The 19,980-nt window shown below is 53.7% G+C and overlaps 1 protein-coding gene across 2 annotated transcripts in view; it reads right to left on the minus strand.

Annotated features, from left to right (window-relative positions):
• The window catches only part of STRA6 (signaling receptor and transporter of retinol STRA6), a 47,493-nt gene continuing 27,513 nt past the window's right edge, over nucleotides 1–19,980 (minus strand). For both annotated transcript variants that reach the window (XM_081138515.1, XM_081138514.1), the window contains exons 3-19: nucleotides 17,617–17,683; nucleotides 17,208–17,293; nucleotides 15,909–16,048; nucleotides 15,234–15,257; nucleotides 14,887–15,053; nucleotides 13,360–13,482; nucleotides 11,130–11,197; nucleotides 10,881–10,957; nucleotides 10,540–10,601; nucleotides 9,467–9,629; nucleotides 5,840–5,915; nucleotides 4,516–4,649; nucleotides 2,987–3,104; nucleotides 2,803–2,904; nucleotides 1,895–2,058; nucleotides 1,444–1,593; nucleotides 1–743 (exon numbers count right to left, since the gene is read on the minus strand). In XM_081138515.1, the coding sequence (XP_080994641.1) occupies nucleotides 574–743; nucleotides 1,444–1,593; nucleotides 1,895–2,058; nucleotides 2,803–2,904; nucleotides 2,987–3,104; nucleotides 4,516–4,649; nucleotides 5,840–5,915; nucleotides 9,467–9,629; nucleotides 10,540–10,601; nucleotides 10,881–10,957; nucleotides 11,130–11,197; nucleotides 13,360–13,482; nucleotides 14,887–15,053; nucleotides 15,234–15,257; nucleotides 15,909–16,048; nucleotides 17,208–17,293; nucleotides 17,617–17,683 (1,891 nt within the window). In that variant the 3' untranslated portion in view covers nucleotides 1–573. The remainder of the gene's footprint in view (nucleotides 744–1,443; nucleotides 1,594–1,894; nucleotides 2,059–2,802; nucleotides 2,905–2,986; nucleotides 3,105–4,515; nucleotides 4,650–5,839; nucleotides 5,916–9,466; nucleotides 9,630–10,539; nucleotides 10,602–10,880; nucleotides 10,958–11,129; nucleotides 11,198–13,359; nucleotides 13,483–14,886; nucleotides 15,054–15,233; nucleotides 15,258–15,908; nucleotides 16,049–17,207; nucleotides 17,294–17,616; nucleotides 17,684–19,980) is intronic.

Here is a 19,980-nt window from a genome sequence, read left to right on the forward strand (position 1 = left end):
TACACTAACTTCTTTTATGATATCTAAAGGCATACCAACCACAAAAGTATCAGGTTCTCAAGTGTGGACAGCTCGGTGTGGGGCCTGGTGTGAGCTATGACTTCGTTGTCAGTGAGGAGCCCACGGACTTCCTCCTAGGCTGCTGGAGCTTGAGGCTGTCCCAGCTTGAATTACCAACCGAGGTCAGCAGGAGGCTTCAGTAGGGCCCTGGAGACTGGCAGTAGGGCCATCGTGCGGAGGGACCTGGATGTAGCTTTTCTGGTTCCACTGGCCCCTGGACCAAGGGCCTAAACTATCGATTGCTTTCTTCAGCCCTCGGCTTCCCAAGGCCAAGGGGGCAGACTAGAGCCCTCCTAAGGCTCACAGAGTAGACAGACCTCCATTCAACCACAGTGACCTCCAGCCTTGGGGGCTGGTCACTGGGATCCTGATCCTGGAACCTGCTGGCAGAGCTGGTGCTAAGCAGAGGGCTACCATGGCTGGGGTGATGCTGGGAGAGCCAGGCAAGGGATGGGTTGGGAAGAGGAGAAGCACGTGCACAGACGGGGACATGTGCCTTGGCATTCCCCACCCTCAGGGCTGGGGGCCATTGGGCGGGGCGCCTGACAGGGCCCTCTTCCGGAAGGCCTGGAGTGCTGGGTTGCGCAGTAGTGTGTAGGCCAGACCCCAACGAGCCTTGCCTTGGCGGGCTCTGGGCCCTGTTTCCTTGGCCACAGGGTCCTTGGTGTGCAGCAACTGCATCCCTGAGAGGGGGAGACCTTCTGTGAGTAACTCAGCAAATCCAGCCAAGCCACCTCCCCAACCCCATCCCCCCAACCCCACCCCCTGACCTTAGCATGCACACAGTCTGAAAATCCCCTATGTGTGTGGAGGAGGCTGGTGAGACTGGAGTTCCAGGTGTCAAGAGAGGTGTGGAGCTGAGAGGAGTATTTGTAAAGGCTCAGGATGTCATCCTGAGGGTGGCAGACAGAAGAGGGGGAGGCTGAGCTCTGTGAAGGGGACTGGAGGCAGGGCTGGGACATGGGTCTGGAGCCAGCTTAGTGTCCCCCTCCCTACTACATACTTCCCAGACAGTACAGAAGGAAAGGGGGAGGACATACTGCCTGAGAGGAAGAGGTGGGGGGTGGCCCAGGATGGGGGGATGACAGAGCTCCTTATGAGATGCCTGTCTCATTCTGTGTGAAAGGATGGATGTGTGCATGCCTGTGGAGTCTGAGAGAAAGTGTGTGTGTGTGCGCATGTGCATGCACATGATGGGAAAAATTACCAAAATGGACCAGGAAAATTCTCACTTCCTCTCTCCCACAGGCAGCCCAGGGACAGAAGGAATGAGCATTTTCCTGGCACTCCCTCAGTGGTGCATGCTGGGGAGGGCTGAGTCCCTCCTTCTTGGGAGAAGCTATGGGTGGGCTCAACTCTCCCACCCCCAATGGGAAGGCACACCTTCTTCTTCTGCGCCTAGTCTGAGGCCATCCTGGGGGACCAGGCGGGGCTGGGCCTTCTGCGTTCCCAGGAGCAGGGCACAGAAGGCTATCATGGCTGGATGCGACTGGCTGACCTCAATCTTCAGGAAGTTGCAGTACATGTAGTAGCCTTGGGGGGGGGGGGGGATGGCAGCGCTCAGGGAGGAGGGAACAGACAGTCCCTAACACACACACACACACACACACACACACACACACACACAGGCACCCTGCATACTCTGCATGCAAGAACGTAGACACCCGAGCACATGGCACATGCAGTGCACATGGGGCCACTGCACACACTGACATGGCAGTCCCAGGCACCCTCCGTGAACAGATTTGAAAGCAGGCCCAGTCAGGGCAGACCCTTCTTTATTGCTTGGGCAGCCTGAGCAACCCCCACTCTGGCCCCTGCCCTGTGACCTTACCAGGGTCAAGAGTGGCAGCTCTAGGTGGCAGCAGGCTGAGGTCCATCTGGCCGAGGTGGATGGCATTGTAGAGGGCAGAGAGCACCACTCTCCAGGTGGCCACCATGGCACCCACCAGCACGTTGATGGGGAAGAGAAGGAAGGTGGCTGCATAGAGTGCGCAGCTAGGGTGGGGGAGAAGAGAGTCTGAGTCAAGTCCCCCCCCACAGCCGCTTCCTCAGGGTTAGGGGCTAGATGAGGTCAGACCTAAATGACCATAGCTGCTGTGTATTTATTAGTACCTATTATTTATTGAGTACACCTAGTATGCACCCCATCCTGGGTTGGGCCAACTCTCAACCCAGCTGGCCCTCCCTACCTCCCTGGGAGACAGGCCATGTTACTCCATCCTATAGAAGGAAAACTGAGGCCCAAAGAAATTGGGTGACTTAGCTAAAGCTGCCTAGCTAGTCATTGATAGAGCTAGGGTTTAAGTCCATTCCACCTGGATCTTTCTATGACCCCAGACCTCTGGGTCCCTTGTCTACTGACTCTGAGTCTCTTCTGGAGGTCAAGGTCCACTCACAGCCTTGCCATCTAACAGGGAAATAATGTTTCTGTTAACCTTCTTCCTGCAAAGAGGGAGGCACGTGGTGTGGAGGGCACAGAGGATCCAGGGGAGAGCAGTGCTGATCCCCAAAGCAGGAAAGGTTCATGGAGTGACTCTGGCCCCGTGACAGAGGTGTGTGGAGTAGGCTGGGCCACTTCCCCCTTCCTCTGTGGGGCAGGCAAACTCTGTTTACTACCCACTGGGCTCCCTGAGAGAGAAAGGGGAGAGATGGCAGTGGAGGGAGAAGGGCACAGCCAGAGACACCAAAGGAGAAGAGGCTAAGGGCCTGAAAGAGCCATAAGCCCAGGAGCTGCCTCACCGGTTGGTTAGCTCTGGCCATCCATGGTGAGTCTTCAGAAAGACCCAGTGGGCTGCCATGTTCTGCAGTGTCACAGCCAGGGCCAAGGTCAGCCAGAAGGGCCTGCAGGTGGGGTAGGAGGATGTGACTGTTAGTGGCCCTCTGGGAAAGGGTCTCAGAGCCCTCAGCCCCTTGCCTCTCTCACCACAAGGACGCCAACGATTGAAGGAGCAGAAGGTTCCTGCCATGGAGCATGGGCATAAACACCAGGAAGGCCAGGGCCATGGTCCCCAGGAAGAAGATGATCTGCTGCAGCAGGAGTGCTGCCAGGATGAGGAGGGAACAAACATCAGCCTCTGCAGGACCTAGACCACCCCTGACACTCCCAGGAACCCAAAGGCTTTGGAATCGGGCAAACCTGGTTTCAGATCCCTGCTCTACTGCCTAGCTGTGCCACCTTAAGCAAGTTACTTTGCATCTCTGAGCTTTTTTTCCTCTGTAAAATGAGAATAGTGGCCCCTGCCACACAGAGCTGTTGTGAGGGCCCAATGAGATTATATCTGTGGCAACTCTTTGAAAACCAATAGGTGATTTGTAAATGTTATTTTCCCCCAATTGCTCCTGAGTCCTTGGGGACAAGACTGCATTTTAAATTAATGTTTGCATTCCTATTGGCCAGAGTCCTGAACATGGTAGGTGTTCCACAGTTGTCTAATGAAAGAGCTGGCTAATTGTTTATGTGAGATCATGTGTACAAGAGGACTTGGGCCTTAGCTGGTTTTTCTCAGTGGTTAGAACATCAGCTCATGAACTGAAGGGTCTCAGGTTCAATTCTGGCCGAGGGCATGTACCTCGGTTGTAGGCTCGATCCCCGGCCCCGGTCGGGGCAAGTGCAGGAGGCAACCAATCCATGTGTCTCTCTCACTTCAATGTCTCTCCTTTCTCTCTCTCTCTCTCCCCCCCCCCCCCGCCCCCCGTCCCTTTCCACTCTCTCTGAAAAGCAATGGAAAAAATATCCTCGGCTGAGGATTGGGGGAAAAAAAAAGGAGGACTTGGGAGGCACAGAGTCTACCAAGATGATCAAGTCTACTCCTTGATCACCCTTCTGCCCTCCTCTTGGGGGTAGGGTGAGAGCTGAAAGAACCAGCAGGGAGAAAAGTCTGGCCCTGGCTTCGGCAACACTGACCCAGCCCATTGCGTTTCAGAGGGCTTTATTCACTACAGTGCCCAAGGGAGACTCAGAAAGTTAGGAGCTGGGAGGGTACTGGGAGTTAGTCTAGTCCTACTCCCTCAAGGCAAGACCCTCTTTGCAGTCCCCATGTATGACCATGAAACACTGCTTGCATACCCCTAGTGACATGGATCTCATTACCTTCTGAGACAGCCCATCGTGGCATAGCCCTCCCTCATACAAGCACAAATGTGCCTCCTTGAGCTTTCCACCTTCCAGCCCTGGATCCACCCCCTGCGTAAACAACTGGTGATACCCAGGGACCATGCTCATGTTAGGGACATCCTTTCCCCAAGTTCCTGTGTCCCCCAGCCCCACCTGAGTGAGCTTCCTGAGTGCAGGGAAGGCCAGGCAGGTCCTTCTTTTTACTCTTGTCCCAGAACTTGCCCAAACTCAGGCAGACCCCAGGGGCAGTCAGGAACTGCTTAGCACTCTCCCCTTCCTCACTGGGGTCAGTGTCTGGGGCTGGCCAAGGCCCAGTAGGGTGGACTAGAGGTGCTCACCAAGGCAGGTAAAAGCAGTCTGGTAGGCGCTGAAGTTCATCCAACAGAATATGGCCTGGCAAGAGGGGTGGGGGCTCTGAGGTAGGGGGCCAAGGTCCAGGGCAGCCCCTCGGTGTAGAGCTCGCAGGTTGGCCCTGGGATGGGGGTGAAAAGACAGGGATCTCAGGAAGCACATACACTCCCTAAATTCTTCCTCGAGGCCAGCTGCTGGCTGAACTCTCAGTCTAATTACAACTGATGGGCAAGGAAGCCCAGGGCCGCAGGAACCCAGTGGAGGCTACTAATCTAGCCTGGGAGGCCAGGGAGGGCTGCCTAAAGGAGGTGAGGTCTGAATAGAGCCTTAAAGGATGAATAAGAGTAAGCTGGTGGGTGGGAATCTAGGGAGACAAGTTCAGGCAGAAGGCTCAATGTGCGCCAGGTCAGAAAAGTGAGAAGCAACAGAAAAGATGGAAAGTGACTCGCAGCTTGGCCTCCGGGGTGGGAGGCAAGGTTCCTCGTCTATGGCCATGGAACCCTGCATACGTACCCCTAGTGACATGGATCTCATTACCTCTTGAAACAACCCATCATGGCATAGCCCTCCTTCACACAAGCAGGAATGTGCCTGAACATAGTCCCTCAAAGCAGAAGCTTGAGGACCTTGAATGCCAGCCTAAGTAGGGCTAACCCTGTGAGGAAAGATCCCTGGGCAGGACCTCTGAGGCCTGATGATTGTCCAGGGTATAGGAACTAGTTCTCTGACATTCTAAGTGCCTGGACCACCCCTCCCACCCAACTAGAACCTTCTATCCCTCTCTGCTTGCATTTCCTCAGTGCTCCTTTTCATTCACCATGAACAGGCAAGCTGAGCAGCCTGACATTCAATGTTCCATAACAATCTCTCCAGTGCCCCAATGCCAGTCAGACCATCTCCTTACCGGCACTCACAAGATTCAGGCTCACCCAGCTACTGTGCCGTTGCTCACAAAGTTCTGCTGCCCTTCCTCCCTCAGCTCCTTCCTCTTCTCCCATTCCCGGGGGCCTCCTCTATCAAATCCAGCCCACCCAGGTGGCCCCCTCTCGGAAGGCAAACTCCACACTCCAGCCCCTACTCAGTCATGCCCTAGATCATTCATAGACAGTTACCCACCCAGACTGAACCACCCACCTTCTCTGCCCAGCACAGAGCAGCTGGGCTCAGTGACAACCTGGGCCTGCGGAGACCCTCCCTCCCTCTGGCCCCAGGGCTTTCCCCACAGGCCCTTCTGAGTCAGGGGTCTTGCAGGCCCATAAGACTCTGATCTCCTCCCCACATCTACACTGAGGATCAGAGCTCGACACTAACCTGTGTGTCACCAGTGAGCGAATCAGCACGAGGAAGGTGAGTGAGCAGGACAGGACCAAGGCTGAGATGTAGCAAACTAGAGGGTGAAGAGGGAGCAAAGTGGGAGATGAGGCCTGGAGGGTCTCCTGGGAGCCTCCATGTTATTACCGGGGTAAGCCTGGGGGTATCCCTGCCCCACACCCCACAGCGAGCAGAAGCTTTTTGCCATATTCCCTGTTCTCAGACGCAGTATAAGTTTACAACCGCAGCTGGCCTATAGTGCCAGGTGGCATAGGTGGCCGAGATGGGGAGAGGCCACCTCTGAGTCTGCAGACTTGGCCCTCACCCAGGTCTTGCTTCATCCATTCCTATATGACCCGCAGTGAGAGACTCCACCCAACCTAGCATCTGCCTCCAGCTCCACTGCTCCCTGATCGTGTGGCCTTCAGGGGTCATTTCATCTCCCAGCCTCAGCTTGCTCATGCCAGGCTCACTGCTGTGCTGCCCACTCGCAGCACGATGTGAGCCATGAAGCCCCATCCAGCCTGCATCAGTGGCCTCTGTTCAGTCCATGAGGATGTGAGTTCACTTCAGTATGGCCTGAGTCCATCAGAATGAGGGGAGGTGACCACTGCTGCACATCTCTACCCCATCTCCCTGCCCACCCCGGCCATGAGCACAGATCATGAGTTTTCTGTCTCACCAGCAGCTGGGAGAAAATGCACAGTGCATTGTGAGCAAGCCTGGTATTTAAGCATAGCAGGGATGAAGGCTGCACCGCTTCCACCTCACATCCACATCCAGCCCCACAGGAAAGGCATGGAAGACATGGAACCAAGGAAGAAGCTGAGACTCGGAGAGAGGGTCCGACCCAGCAGCCACGCTCTAGGATGTGATAGAACCAGACATGTAGCCATTTCCAAGCAGACCCAGAAAGAGCCCAGGGTGCCTGCACCATGATCTCCTCAGCCAGCCCTGGGAAGTGTTCCTGGTTCCCACCAAAGCAGAGCTGGCGGGGTGGGGCAGGGTGCAAATGCACATGAAAAAGACAAGCACTAGTTACACATAACTACAGGTGCTGTAGAAGTGGGCTGAGCACTGGCAGCATGTTAGGATCACCTAGAGGTGTTAAAATCCCCTAGCCCAGGCTGCACCCCTAACCAATTAAATCAGAAGTTCTGGATGTGGGACCCAGGCCTTAGCTTTTCTAAAAACAGCCCTGGTGATTCTGACATGCAGCCAGCATTGAGAACCACTGTACTGGGGGCTTTCAGAAAACAGAGCCTTAAAGGTTTATTTCAATCAGCAATTGATTGAAATCAATCAACCAATTGACCTGTATAGAGTGCCTGCTGCAGTGGTTCTCAAACAAATGAAGGCTCACATCAGAATCACCAGGGCTCCATCCTCAGGGTTTCTGAAGTCAGGCCTGGGGCTTGAGCCTTGGGATTTTTAAAGTTACCAGGTGATTCTTAGGTGAACAGCTGTTTCAGAAACCTGAGCCTCCTTGCCTCTCCTGGGCTCACTCCTCCAGGTGCAGGAGGTGGCACTTTTCTTAAAAGTGAAGCTAGGAGAAAGCTCAGAGCATGCACAGTTTTGCCCTGTTCCATCTGCCCTTCAGGAGCCAGTTCTGCACCAGCAATGGTACATTCAGACTGTTTCTGCCAGGAGGTGAGGAGCCTGCTTGCTGAACCTTCCCAGGGCCCCAGGTCCGGGCTTTGATCTCCATCTACCTCCTACTCTACCTCTTTTCTATTGGTTCTAAACTTGGGTCCCTCCTAATCCTGATACCCGTAAGATCTTCCTGCGCTTTGCTTCCTCTAGGACACTGCACCTCTGGGACCTGTTTGGTGGATCCATCTGTATTCCCCACCAGATCCAGAGCCTCAAAGACAAGGTTACCTTTGTCACTTCAGCACCATTTTGAAGATAGGGAATTTGAGATCCAGAGAAGTGTCTTACCCAAGTTCATACAGCTAGTAGTGATATTGCAGAAATTCTAATTTAGTCTGCCTGACTCACAGTGTGAACAATGACAGGTTTACTAGCCAGGTACTGGGGAGGTGGGGGTGGCAGCCCTAAAACAAGCTCTCAGAACTCAGATGGCATTAGCTCCTTAGGCTAACAACAGACCAAAGGGTCCAAAGCCCAGATCTTATCTCAATTCCATTCTGGCTTGCTGACTGCTTTGGACATATTTCTAATGCCCCCAGGCCTCAGTTTTCCTCATCTGCAAGCTAGGAGAGTAAACACTGCTGTTTGTCCCTGCATCTGAGAAGATCCAAAGTGGAAACCTCTGGGCTTGGAAACTGCAGCATGTGATTATAAACACCAGGTGTACTGAGCCGAAGCAGCATGCTTTGTCCTGGTCATGTCACTTCCTGCCTCTGATCCTTGATTTCCTGCTCTGAGCTATGGCATCAATGATGTTAACCTAACAGGGCTGCTGTGAGGTCTATGCTTGGATGTGGACTGATGTAAGCCATGTCTACTCCTGCCTGTGGCTCAGATTGTAGCCTACTTGGAAAATCTCCTTGGAGATGTCATTTACACCCACCCAGAATTGTCACCTATCTAGCTCATGGGCCTCAGCTGCAATTCCCGGGCAGCCTCCAGTATGGGAGGAGAATCACTCAGGAAGTTGATGGGAGTGGTGTCAGGGAAGGAAGCAGCACTGTATGCACCTCTGCCCACCCCCGCCTGCCCCTCCTCTCTCAGCATGCCTGGTCTGTGGATGAGGATACTCATGGTCAGGAACAGCCGCACAGCAGTCACACCTCTACCTGCAATACTTGCAGCCTGAGCTCCAACCATCACCTTACCCCTCAGGAGCCAGTGTACCCATACCAGCCAGGAGCTGCCAAGTCAGCAGGGAGTGCAGGGCCCATGACTCCTGGCCACCAGGCTTTGGTCTCAAGGTGGTGGAGAGAGTCCCAGCAGAGGCATCAGGAGACTGAGTTTTTTTCTTGGTTCCACTTCTGCCTGACTATACAACCTCAGGTGAGTCCTTCCCCATTGGTAAGTGGGGACACTTTTCAGTCCCTTCCACAGGGCTGTTGGGGAGGGTCTGGGAGGTGGGGGAGGCAGGTAACAGAGCTAAAGGATAAAGGAGGCATCTGAAGGGGAGGCTGGTATGGTTCCCCAGCCTGGGGTCACATTGCCAAGGGAGAGAAGGAGAAAAGAGGTGGCCCAGGAGGATAGGGAGTGGGGAAGAGAAAGCATCTGCTCTGCCCAACCCCACCCACCTGTCGTGAGAACGAACTCAAAATTTGGTGCTCCTTCGGTCCCCACAGCTCCACCTCCTCTCTTCCTCCCCACCCTCAGCAAAGGCCCCCGAGGCTATCCCTTCAGCTCACACACACCATGGCCTTCCCCATCTAGGCAAAGCCACTGGGGGTGAGGGTGGGAGACACCACACAAGTTGATGAGGGGTTACTGAGATGACCCCTTCAGGTCTCAGAGATTTGGGACTGGAAGCTCCAAGCCCCCATCCCCCAATTTGGAGATGAGGCTTTTGAGACCCAAAGAGGGGAAGGAATGTGCCCAAGGGCACGCACCTCAGATATCCCACCCAGCTCACATTCCACCCAGCTCACAACCCCCCCCCCCACCCTGCTGCAGGCCCTCAGGGGCCCTCTGGGACCTCACCTTCCAGAGCCCACAGGTGGGACTTCACCAGCTCCACCACCTCCTGCCTGTCCTCTGAGAGCACAATCCCAAAACCAGCCAGCAGGTAGGAGACATCCATGGTGATCCCCGCCCTCACCTTCTGGATGGTGGGTACCACACCCACCAGCAGCAGCAGGGCCACCTGGAAGAGGCCCAGAATGAGAGCGGCAGGGTCTGGCTGTGTGGAACCAGTCACTCCCATTCCAGAAAAAGTGTTTTCTGAGTCACAGGGAGAGACTCAAGGTCAGTACCCTGGCTGCATGGCCATTCTTGGCACTCAGCAGTGTTCTGAACTGCCCCCAAGAGCAGCGTCCTCATGCCTGCAACCAGCATGTTACAAACAGATCCAGTTTTAGCTAACAGGCCACGGGTGTGCTTTCAGGCAGCACAACTGTACATCTACACCTGTCTGTCCATCTATTAGTCATCTATCTAAAACTTCAGAATATAAAATTTCCAATTTTTCCAAGTTGGAGAAAGCAAAGTGTCCTGTAAATGAGCAGAGGCACCGAAGCCGAACAGGCCTAGATTCAGACATTGGCTGCCCTGAGATATTAGCTGTATGAACTTGGCCAAGTCGAATTCACCTCTCTAAGCCTCAATTCCTCCCATCTGTAAAATGGAGAAAAATCATACCTACCTTCTAAGATTTTGGCTTGTTTGTTTGGGGGGGGGGGGTGTAGGATTGGTGGGAATTTATCAAAAACGTGTTATTTCACTAAGTCTTCCCAAATTCCCAAAGAGGAAGGTAATTTCCTCCATCTTTAGCTGTGCTAATGGGTTTAAGGATGTTGACTAACTTGTGCAAGGTCACACAGTAGGTAAATAATGAAGCTAGGATTTAAACCCTTGTTTATGTGACTCCAAAACTCATGCTCTGACTCTATGTGAGCCCAACAAGAGTTAACACCTCCTCCCTCTGAATAGGCCAGTGTTCCCAAGACATTAGAAGCAGCTGGACAGGATTGTGGGCCACGCTTTCGGAGAGCAGGATCTGAGCCATCCAGGCTTGGGAGTCTGGAGGCAAATGGCACTGCAGAGGCAGAACATACCTGGTAGATGGCAGTCCCTGTCAGGGTGGCTGAAAGCACGAGTGTCAGTGGGAGTCGGAATCCTGCAGTCCCCAAAAAGAGGGGCATGGTGAGCCTAGCACCACCCAGGCCCAGGAGTTCCCACACCTTCCCAGGGGCCCAGGAAAAGGGCCGAGGTTCGTAGGACTCTGGACCACCAAGGCCAGGCCAGGCCAGGGGCTTCCTCTGTCCCAAGTTGCGGGTTGTTCTTCCTGATGACAGAGTTGTGGGGGTGACAGGAGCTGACCTCCCACCATGGCTGCTTTGTGCACAGGAAGGGGGAGGCCACCTGTCACTCAGGATCTCAGCTCCCCACTCCATACCTTGCTGTGGAATGTAGACATAGTGTCTGAAGCAGATCCAGGCCTGGGACAGGAAGCCATACTTGGATGTGTGGCAGCTGCAGAAATACCCAGGGCATGGAGGAGACTCAGGGGAAGCCCCTGCCCTGAGCCCCCGAATTTGGTTCATTCCTCATCTCTGCCTCACCAGCCTGCCCAGTGCCAGCCTCCCAAATAAGCCTGCCTAGCCAGTCCTGCCCACTGGCCCAGAGGGTATGCCTAGAACCTCACCTGTTTCTCAGCTTCTTCAGGGAAAGGAGGGTCCTCAGATATTCCTCAGCATAGCTGCTCTGCAGCCTCTGTGGGGAGAGACAGATGAGACCCGCCTCAAGCCGTCCCTGGGACCCTGGCTCAGGGTACCACAGTGGGTACCCAGGAGGTGCTCCATAAAAACCTCTTGGTTGTGGTAGAGTGCAGGGAAGGGCCAACCTGTGGGATGAGGCCCATATCGCCCAACACTGCCCTTTCTTCCTCCCCAAATACAAAATTAATTGGTCTCCTATCTAAGAACACTCAGTGCTGGGAAGTTCTTCCTAAGGTCTATCTCCAACCTTCTCATCATTGTTTCCCTCTTGGCCTTCTGGTCTCTGCTAACTGAGAATGGGCAAAGGGAGCCTAGGTCCCATGGGCACATCCCTGATCAGGACACAGGATGGGGCCATTCCAGGTCAGATGCCCCAGGCTTCTCCTTCTACTCAAGGGAGATCACAAGGGTGACAGGATTTGTCTAAGCCACATTCCAGGCCTTAAGCTGACTGTTGAGTGGCAGAGACCCATGGGAACAGGGTCCCTGCCCCCCTTATTAGAATATAGGCCATTGTCACCTGTTGCCATAGCAACCCTGGGATCCAGGACAGGTGTGAGTCAGCTCAAAGCTTGACTGTGTCCTTTGAGGCTTAAACCTCTTTGATTAAGGGCCAAAGAGGATTTTCTTTCTCCCAAGTCTCCTCAAGAGGAAAGGCATGCAATAAGGGGAGAGGCGAGGCAGAGAAGATGCTTGGAAGAGGAGAGGGGGTTCTGGGAGGCAGAGCTGTGCTTGGTGCACTGTGTATCCTGGGGAGCTGCTCCCCTCTTCTGAGCCAGCTGTAAGAATGAGGGGACAACAGGCTTCCCTAGAGTATAAAGAGCGACAAATCTCAGAGTAGTGACAAATCTCAGAACTCTGCTGCTGCTATATGAAAACCAAACCCAGCCAGGTGAGCCCACGGGGACCCAGGGTGGCCCCTGAGAACCTGAGCCCAATCTGGCCTCTGCTCCCCTCATCCTCCATTTCTCCTTGGGGACCTCACTCCTTCTTGGGCTTCAGTCCCAGCCCCTGTCCTGAGCTCCAGGCCATGGTCCAGCTGCCCACCAGACCCTTAAGATCCAGACTCTCACGCATGGTCCCCTGAACTGCTTTCATCCAGGGTTCCATGTGTGAGCAACTGGAACCACCACCTACCTGCTCTCTGTCCTAGATGCCATCCTTGAAGCCTTTCCTTCACCTTTCCCAGCTCAAGGATAACCAGCCTTTTGCCTCTGTGTCCTCAGCCTTTCTCAAGGGCTTCTGTGAGCAATACCCTCTTCTTCCTCTCTCACCAGGAAGAGTACTTGACCCCGCCTCCACCTGCGCTCCCGTGCACTTGGATGAGCCCCTGTTGCACTTTTCACCTTGCTGTAAACATGTGCTGCGCAACCATCTTCCCCAGCATACTGGGAGCTCCTGGGTGTCAGGCACCCAGCTCTGAGTCAGCTCTGAGGGCACAGCCCCAAGCCCCTGGCCCGGTGCTTGATAGGTGTGTAGAAGTCTTCTTAATAAGACTACCATATCTTGTAAGACTTCTCTCTTGACACGATGTGCCCATCCATCTACCCAAAACTTCAGAAATATTTAATGTTTATTATGTGCTAAGACCTGCTGTGTGCTGCAAATTAGGCATGAACCACAGACCCAACCCATCTCTGCCCCTTTACTCATGCTCTTTCCTGTGCCTGCAATGCCTTCTCCTTATTCTCTCCCCACTCCAGATCCTTTCTGTCCTTCAGGCCCCTTCTCATGTCTACCTCCTCCAGGAAGCCCTCCCCTTTACCTGACATTAGCCAACTGAGAATTGATTCATTATGTGATTCTGCCCTGAGTGCTTCCTGGATCATGTTAGCCTCTGCAGAGCTCCTAGCGGAGACAAGGCTCCTGACCTGTCTCATGTCTCCATTTGGACCCCAGTGGTTCAGAACCAGAGCTATGACTTACTGTCTCTGGCCAAGTTCTCCTTTGTTGAGTCCCTACTGTGCACATAGCTCGGTGCCCTGGGTACCCTGGGTGCTATTCCAGGGCCTGGTCTAGCCTTTGCCTGGGGAGAGAGGGCTAATCAGTTACTTGGCAACTCAGCAAACCTTTTCTGAGACCTGCTACTTGCTGGGTCCTCCGCCAAGCATCACCACATATAGGGGACCAACAGACAGGGGAGCCCAGCCCCTTTACCTCCGAGCCTGCTCCTGTCCTGTGGCTGAAGCTTCTCACTAGCTGCACCGGGTACCAAAGGCTCAGGAATCCGAGGCCCAAAAGGAGAGGCATAGAGGCCAACAGGGAGTAGTACCTGTAGATCTGGATGGACAGACACACACCAGACACATGTACTTTCTGCCTTCCCACCCACAACTGAAGGCCAGGATCCATTTCCCTTCCAACCTCACCTAGGACTCTGAGGGTAGTCTGAGTGCCATGGGAAGGCTTCTGGTTCTATTACCACCACCCACCCCCAACCAGGGCAGGGTACTCAGAACAGTCACTCCCACTTTACCTCTCAGGCCCTGCAAAGATGCCTGCCCCTTCCCCAGGCTCTTGGACGCCATGGCCCTTGGAGGAGCCTTTCAAAAGGAGGAGGTTATGTAACCCTCTCCTCCCCACCCAGGGGGCTACAGTGGGGCCTGAAACAGAGACATCCACTTTCTGTGTTCCTACATTCCTGGCACGTTGGACACAGGTCCCTGAAAAGTAGACAAAGGCCTAATTTTGTCTATGCACAGTTTGCAACCTGGTCATCAGGGAGGTACATGCCCCACGTCCTAGCACTGAGGTCTTTGTCCCTGAAGTCTCAGGGCTGGGCCCCTCATATATTCATATATTAGCTAGTCAATGCCTTTTTATGGAGAGCTTAGTATGTACCAGGTTCTGGGGAGTGAAAGAGACCAATCAAGTCCTTGCTCTCAGAGAAACTGGCTAATCTCCACCTCTACCCTGAGGGATTGGCAATATCGACTCCACTTACAGGGGAGCAACTGAGTCTCAGGAAGGTGACATGGTTTCCTCAAAGCACTTAGCACCACATGGCATCATTTTTGTGCATTTGTTTGTTTGTTTATTATGTCTCCCCTTCTGAAATAGCAGTTCTTGTGATGCCAGGGACCTTGTGTGCCTTGTTCACAGCTGTATTCTAGTGTCTGGAAATGTCCCTGGTATAGACTATGTGCTTCAAATATGTTTGTTAAATAAATGAATGGATGAGTGAATGAGTGTATGAAGCTGGATTCAAACATGGGTTGTCCAACTCCTAATCCTACAGCTCCACCCTTTGAGCTCTAGACTGGGCAGCTTCATATCTTCAGCCAATAGCAAGTGAACTGGTAAGGTTTTGGAATTCTCTTTTTAGCCCTCTGACACCATCCCCCTCCTCAGTGCTTGCCATCCTCCATCTGTCTTCACTCCCACTCCAGCCTGGCCAACAGAAGGCTAGGGGATCAACAATGGGGGGATTTCGGGCTTCCTTTTCCATTTCCTCTCCCCCTGTCTCCTCCCTACCCCCTCCAGACTAGAAGCCCCTGAGGGCTGGCCCAGTGCCTTGTCCCATAGAGGGGCTGCGTAGAACAGCATGTTTTAACAAAGTGGAATCCTGTCTACAGTGGAAGGTGGCAGGAAAGCCCAGCATACAAACAGAGATGAAAGGAGCCATGCTGGTGTAAGCAGCTCCTCCAAGCCCTCTGTCCCAAGCCATCATGAATCAGTGGTTACCTTGGGCACCTGGGGACACTCTGCCCTCTGCCAGACCTGGACCCCAAAATGAGCCCAGGACAGTGCGCTGCCGAGCAGGTGTGAAGCTTCATGCCTGACTGTGGCACAGGCAGCCAAGGAGTAGTAGAAGGCAGGGTAATAGAGCAGAGCCAGCATCTTCCAGGGCCCTAGAAAGCAAGATGGACAGAGAGAAAATGATGAAGGGGCAGGTGTGGGTTGAATCCAGTCCACCCAGGCCTTTCTCATGCCTCCATCTTCCAAGTCCCTCAGCTGGTTCAGCAGGCAAGAGCCCTGTGTTCAAATCCAGACTCTGACTAGTATCAGCTCTGTGATCTTGAGCCAGTTACCTGTTGGAGCCTCAGTTTCCCCATCTGTAAAATGGAAATAATAGTACTAAATTAGCAAAGACAAAATAAGAAAGTCTACATACAGTGCTCAGCATGGTGTCTAAGTTAGTACTAAATATACAAGCTACTACTTTATTATTGTCTCCTTCTCTGACCCTCAGCATCCTTCACTATAGAGTGGGGCTAATATCCACATTTTGTGGAGTCACTGTGAGGGTCGGATGATCTAAGGAGGTCATGTCACAGGACAGAGGCCCCTCTCGATGGCAGCAGTACTTGTTACCATCACCTCCTTGAGCTTAGCTCAATTCTCCTGGACCCCTCCCTGTGCCCCACCCACCCTCTTTCATTTTCACAGGGGGCTGGGCTGTCTGGGGGACTCAGCCTGCACCTATGAACAAGAGAGTTCCCTCCCTCCTGGGGGTGGGGTTTGCATAAGAACAGAGGAAGCAAAGAGGGCAGTATTGACCCAATGGCTGGGACCCACAAAGGGAGGCTTCAGGCATTGTGGAGGGATAGTGGCAAGAGTAAGAGGACAGTGTCTTCTTGGCAGGGGCTCATGATTGAAGTGGGGAGCAACTTGGTTCACTATAGAAGAGCCCTGACCTGATGGTCCAGATTCCCACCCCAACCCATCCCATCAATCCAGGCCCAGGCCTCAGCTGCACTGGGTACCTCGGCTGGATGGTGAAGCCAGGGTGAGGAAGGGCAGCGGGGCCTCAGCCAGGAGCAGCAGACATAAGGAGCTGAAGAGGACCATGAAGATAGCAACGGGCACAGTCCAGGGCCCATCCACAGTCAAGAAATCCACTGGGCTGGTGCAGGGGCAGGCACAGAACAGGAGGGAGTTGCTCAGGCTCTGTACTCACATTACCTCAGGCCATGTTCCACAAACTGGGGAAGTAGAGTCACTCCCACTTTCCAGCCCACTTTCCAAACAGGAAAAAGGCAGCCCTTCATCCATTCACTCCACAAACACCTTCTATGCACCAAGCTCTGGGACCTGTGGCAAAGTGACTTGGGAACATCCCCTCCAACACAACAACATCACACACACACACACACACACACACACACACACACACACGTCTGAGCACAGCTCCCTCCACCCACCCTGGACAATCCAGGAAACAGCTGCCTCCACACTAATTGCTCTGTCTGGGCTGGCAGACCTTCAGAGAGCTCAGAGAGTCACAACATCCTTGCACAATGGCCAACGCCCTGGCCCGAGTGTGGCTTTGGGGCAGAGGGCATACAGAGGACATAGCTGTCCCAGGCGTCACTTCTCTGGGCTCAGGGCAGGCCAGAAAGACCCTCTTTCAATGGTCCATCTTGCTCTCATGCCCGAACAGTTCCATCCTGCTTCACTATCCCAAATCCTTCCCCAGTCAGAGCAGAAACCCTAGTTCCCCACAACACCAGCATTTAGGACCCACCTTGGTGTGCAACCCTAGCCTGAGATGCAAGGTCACCTACACTGGGGCTCCACCTCCCCCAACTCTTTGGTCTCTTCCACACAAGCCTGACCAGTCCTGTCTCCTCAGGGTAATCTCTTGAGGGTCATTCCTCTCCCATGCTCTGGGCTTGCAGCACTGAAGAGTCAGGGGGAGAAAGTCCCTCAGAAATCTGCCTTTAGCATCAGGGTCCAGGAGAAATCCTCAGGGGAAACTAGGGTCACAATGGTGTGGAGTGGTCATGGCCTGTCCAGACCATGAACGACCTGATGAAGTATGTCTTGGAGCTGGACCCTGTTGGGTTCATGGCTTCTTGGGGTTTGGAACAGTAGCAGGTAAACCTGAGTGGGTTCCTTCCCCTCCCTTTAGTGGTCCTGACCAAACCTGGAGATCTGGGTAGGGATGGGAAGAGCCCCAGGCTGAGAGAAAAGGGAGTTTCCTGAGGCCAGATCTGGCTTCTAGGTACATAACATCCCCAGCTGGGCCCCCTGAGTAGGGGTGCCCAGGCTATGGCACCAACCTGGGCAGCCCGGACCTGCTGTGTCCACAGTGGGGCCAGAGCTGGCGGCGCCTCACCAGCAGGGCCAGCAGCAGCAACACAAGAATCTGAAAGGAGAGCACAGTGGAGGGCTTGGGGTGCCCGAGCTTTCCCTGATGAGCTAATCTGAGGGTTTGGCCTCAGTCACCAGGAAACCCCCTTACTCCCCTGTGCACATTCATGTGGCATCTTGGGGACTGGCCAAGAGGTGACAAAAATCCGAGAGGTTGAACTTGGTCCTGCATCCTGGTTTGCATTCCCACCTTGTGAGAACCCCCTCCCACATTTGGGCCACCAGGTGCCCCCTTCATCAGCCCCAGCATGGAACACAAGTCACCTTAGGCAGGCTGGCAGCAGGTTGCAAGCCAGTTTGGACTTAGGTTAGACTCACCGAAAGCGCAGCCAAGCAGGTATGGAGGAGGCCAGGTGACACACTGGGGTGGCAGGAGGGCACTACCCTGCAGATCAAGTGAAGACTGGGTCATGCCTGGGTAGGGACCCCCAGGCATGCCACCAGGACTGGGGTTTCAGGCCGTCTACACTGGGGCTCCACCTCCTCAACTCTCTGATCTCTCTTACACAAACCTGCCCAGTTCCACCTGCTCAGGGTCATTCCAGGGCTCTCATGCTTCTATGGTGTGCCAAGTCTGAGATTCCAGGGTTAAAGGAGACCAGGAGCTCCCGGGGGGAGATTAGGGAGAAACAGGTTGGGCCAGCTGGGCTAAACCTCTCTTCTTTCTCACCCAGATCCTTCCTATCCTTCAAGGCCCACTTGATTACTTCCCCCTCCTCCAGGAAGCCTTCCTGATTGCTCCAGGCTTCACAGACCTCTTTTCAGAACTGTGGCTGCGCATACTGCCTAATTCAAACAATCAAGTGTTTGGTCCTACAATTTGCCCTCCGTTTACTGGTATCTGAGTTTGGTCTGTGTCTGACTGGAATGCTCTTCCATGGTCCTTCAGGATTTATGTCTCTTCCCATTTCCCTTTCATTAAGGGCTTCCACGTACAGCTGGGCAGTTTGCACACTGCACAAGGATGCTCAGCCAAGGGAATGAATGTGGTCTGAAATCCAGGCCACACTGCTCATCAAGCACTGTACCTATTAGTTGCATTCATCTAAATGGGGGTCCCTGTTTCTAATTACCACAAAGGCTCTCTATGGCCTGGCAGAGGGCCTGCTCTCTCCATAGCTGAATACAGAGGTAGGACCATGGTGGAGATGAAGAGATCAATGGGCACAACAAAGGCTTCTACTTCCCCAACTGGGTCATGGCAAAGAAAGGGGTAAGAGCCCTGAGCTCAGAGCTGGAACTGGACTTAAGAGAGCAGACAGGACTGGGTCCCTGAGGAGGAGGAGACTTCTGAGTCTGCCCAGCTAGAGGCCGGGAGGACACCGGTGAGGGCAAGGCCAGCAAGATGCTGCAGCTGGGCCTTCCCTGCCCAGGAGGCTCACCCAACCACCTGGGCACCCTCCTGCTATGTGAAAAAGAGGACCCCCAAGGCCTTGTCAGCAGGGTGAGCTTAGAGCCCTATGACTCCTCTGGAATAGCCCAGTCTCCCCAGAGCTTGCTTTCTCTCAGAAAATCCCAGAGCGTGAGAAGTAGAAAAGAACCTAGTCACCGGGTTTGTCATTGGGGTGGAGAGACAGAATAAGTCTTGTTTTATGCAATTTCTTGGCCAGGGCAGAGCTGATCTCTTCCCAAAAGCAGAACTGTACTCATGGGTAGGGCACGTGTCATGTAGGGAATCAGGTTTCTGCTGTCTGAGCTCAGGCCTTACACTCACCATTTCCAACTCTGAGGCCCCTTACCCCAGCATGTGGGGTGGGGGTTTGGGTGAGAGAGGACACCTCTCAGCCCCAAGAGCTCAGAGCCACCTTTCTAGGCCCTCTCAGTGTGCATCTACTCATCATACTGGGTCCTACTCAAATTTGTCCCCCATACTAGCTAACCAAGGCAGGGGCTCATAAAACTGTCCTTGGAAGGCCCTGGCCATTTTCCCACTTACCTCAAACCAAATGCCCACCAACCACTATAGATCCTCTCTAGGCCCTACCTTGGGGAACCCCTGGCCCTTTTTGTACCATCTGGGTTCCCCATCCACCTCTTAGCTCAGTTTGGCTGAGGCTCACAGACCCTCAAATGATTGAGGTCTGAGCAACAGAGATTTGGCTGATGGCTCATGGGCCCGTGTTTTGTGCTGTGAGACAGACAGAATGGGACAGATGCAGAGAACACCACCTCAGGGAGGGTGGGGAGCTTGATCCTGGAAGAGGCACAAGCAGATGCTAAAGGATGCAGAGGAGGGAGAGAACTTCGGGTAAGGTGTCAGAGGCAGTGGTATTTGCTCTAATTTTGAAAGATGGTTAGCATCTCTTTAGGCAAAGAAGGGGAAAGGGAGCTCTGTGGAGAGGGAAGAGCACAGAGAAGCAGAGTAACAGGCAGTGGGTAGTGTGGCTGGAGCTAGGTAAGGTTTCCAGCTTGATTGTAGCCCAGAGGGCAGGCTGAGGGCAGGTTCTAACAGGCATGGGAGGGAACCACTAAGGGTGTTTAAGCAGGGCAGTGTTCTGGATTTCAGGAGTTTTGGGGTTTTTTTAAATCCTCACCTGAGAATATGGGGGTGGGGGTGTTGTTTATGTTTGGTTGTTTTGTTTTATTGATTTTAGAGAGTGAGGAAGGAAGAGAGAGAGAGAAACATCGATGTGAGAGAGAAACATCGATCTGTTGCTTACCATACGTGTCCCGACTGGGGAT

This window comes from Miniopterus schreibersii, assembly GCF_964146895.1.
Source record: "Miniopterus schreibersii genome assembly, chromosome: 1".
NCBI lineage: Eukaryota > Metazoa > Chordata > Mammalia > Chiroptera > Miniopteridae > Miniopterus > Miniopterus schreibersii.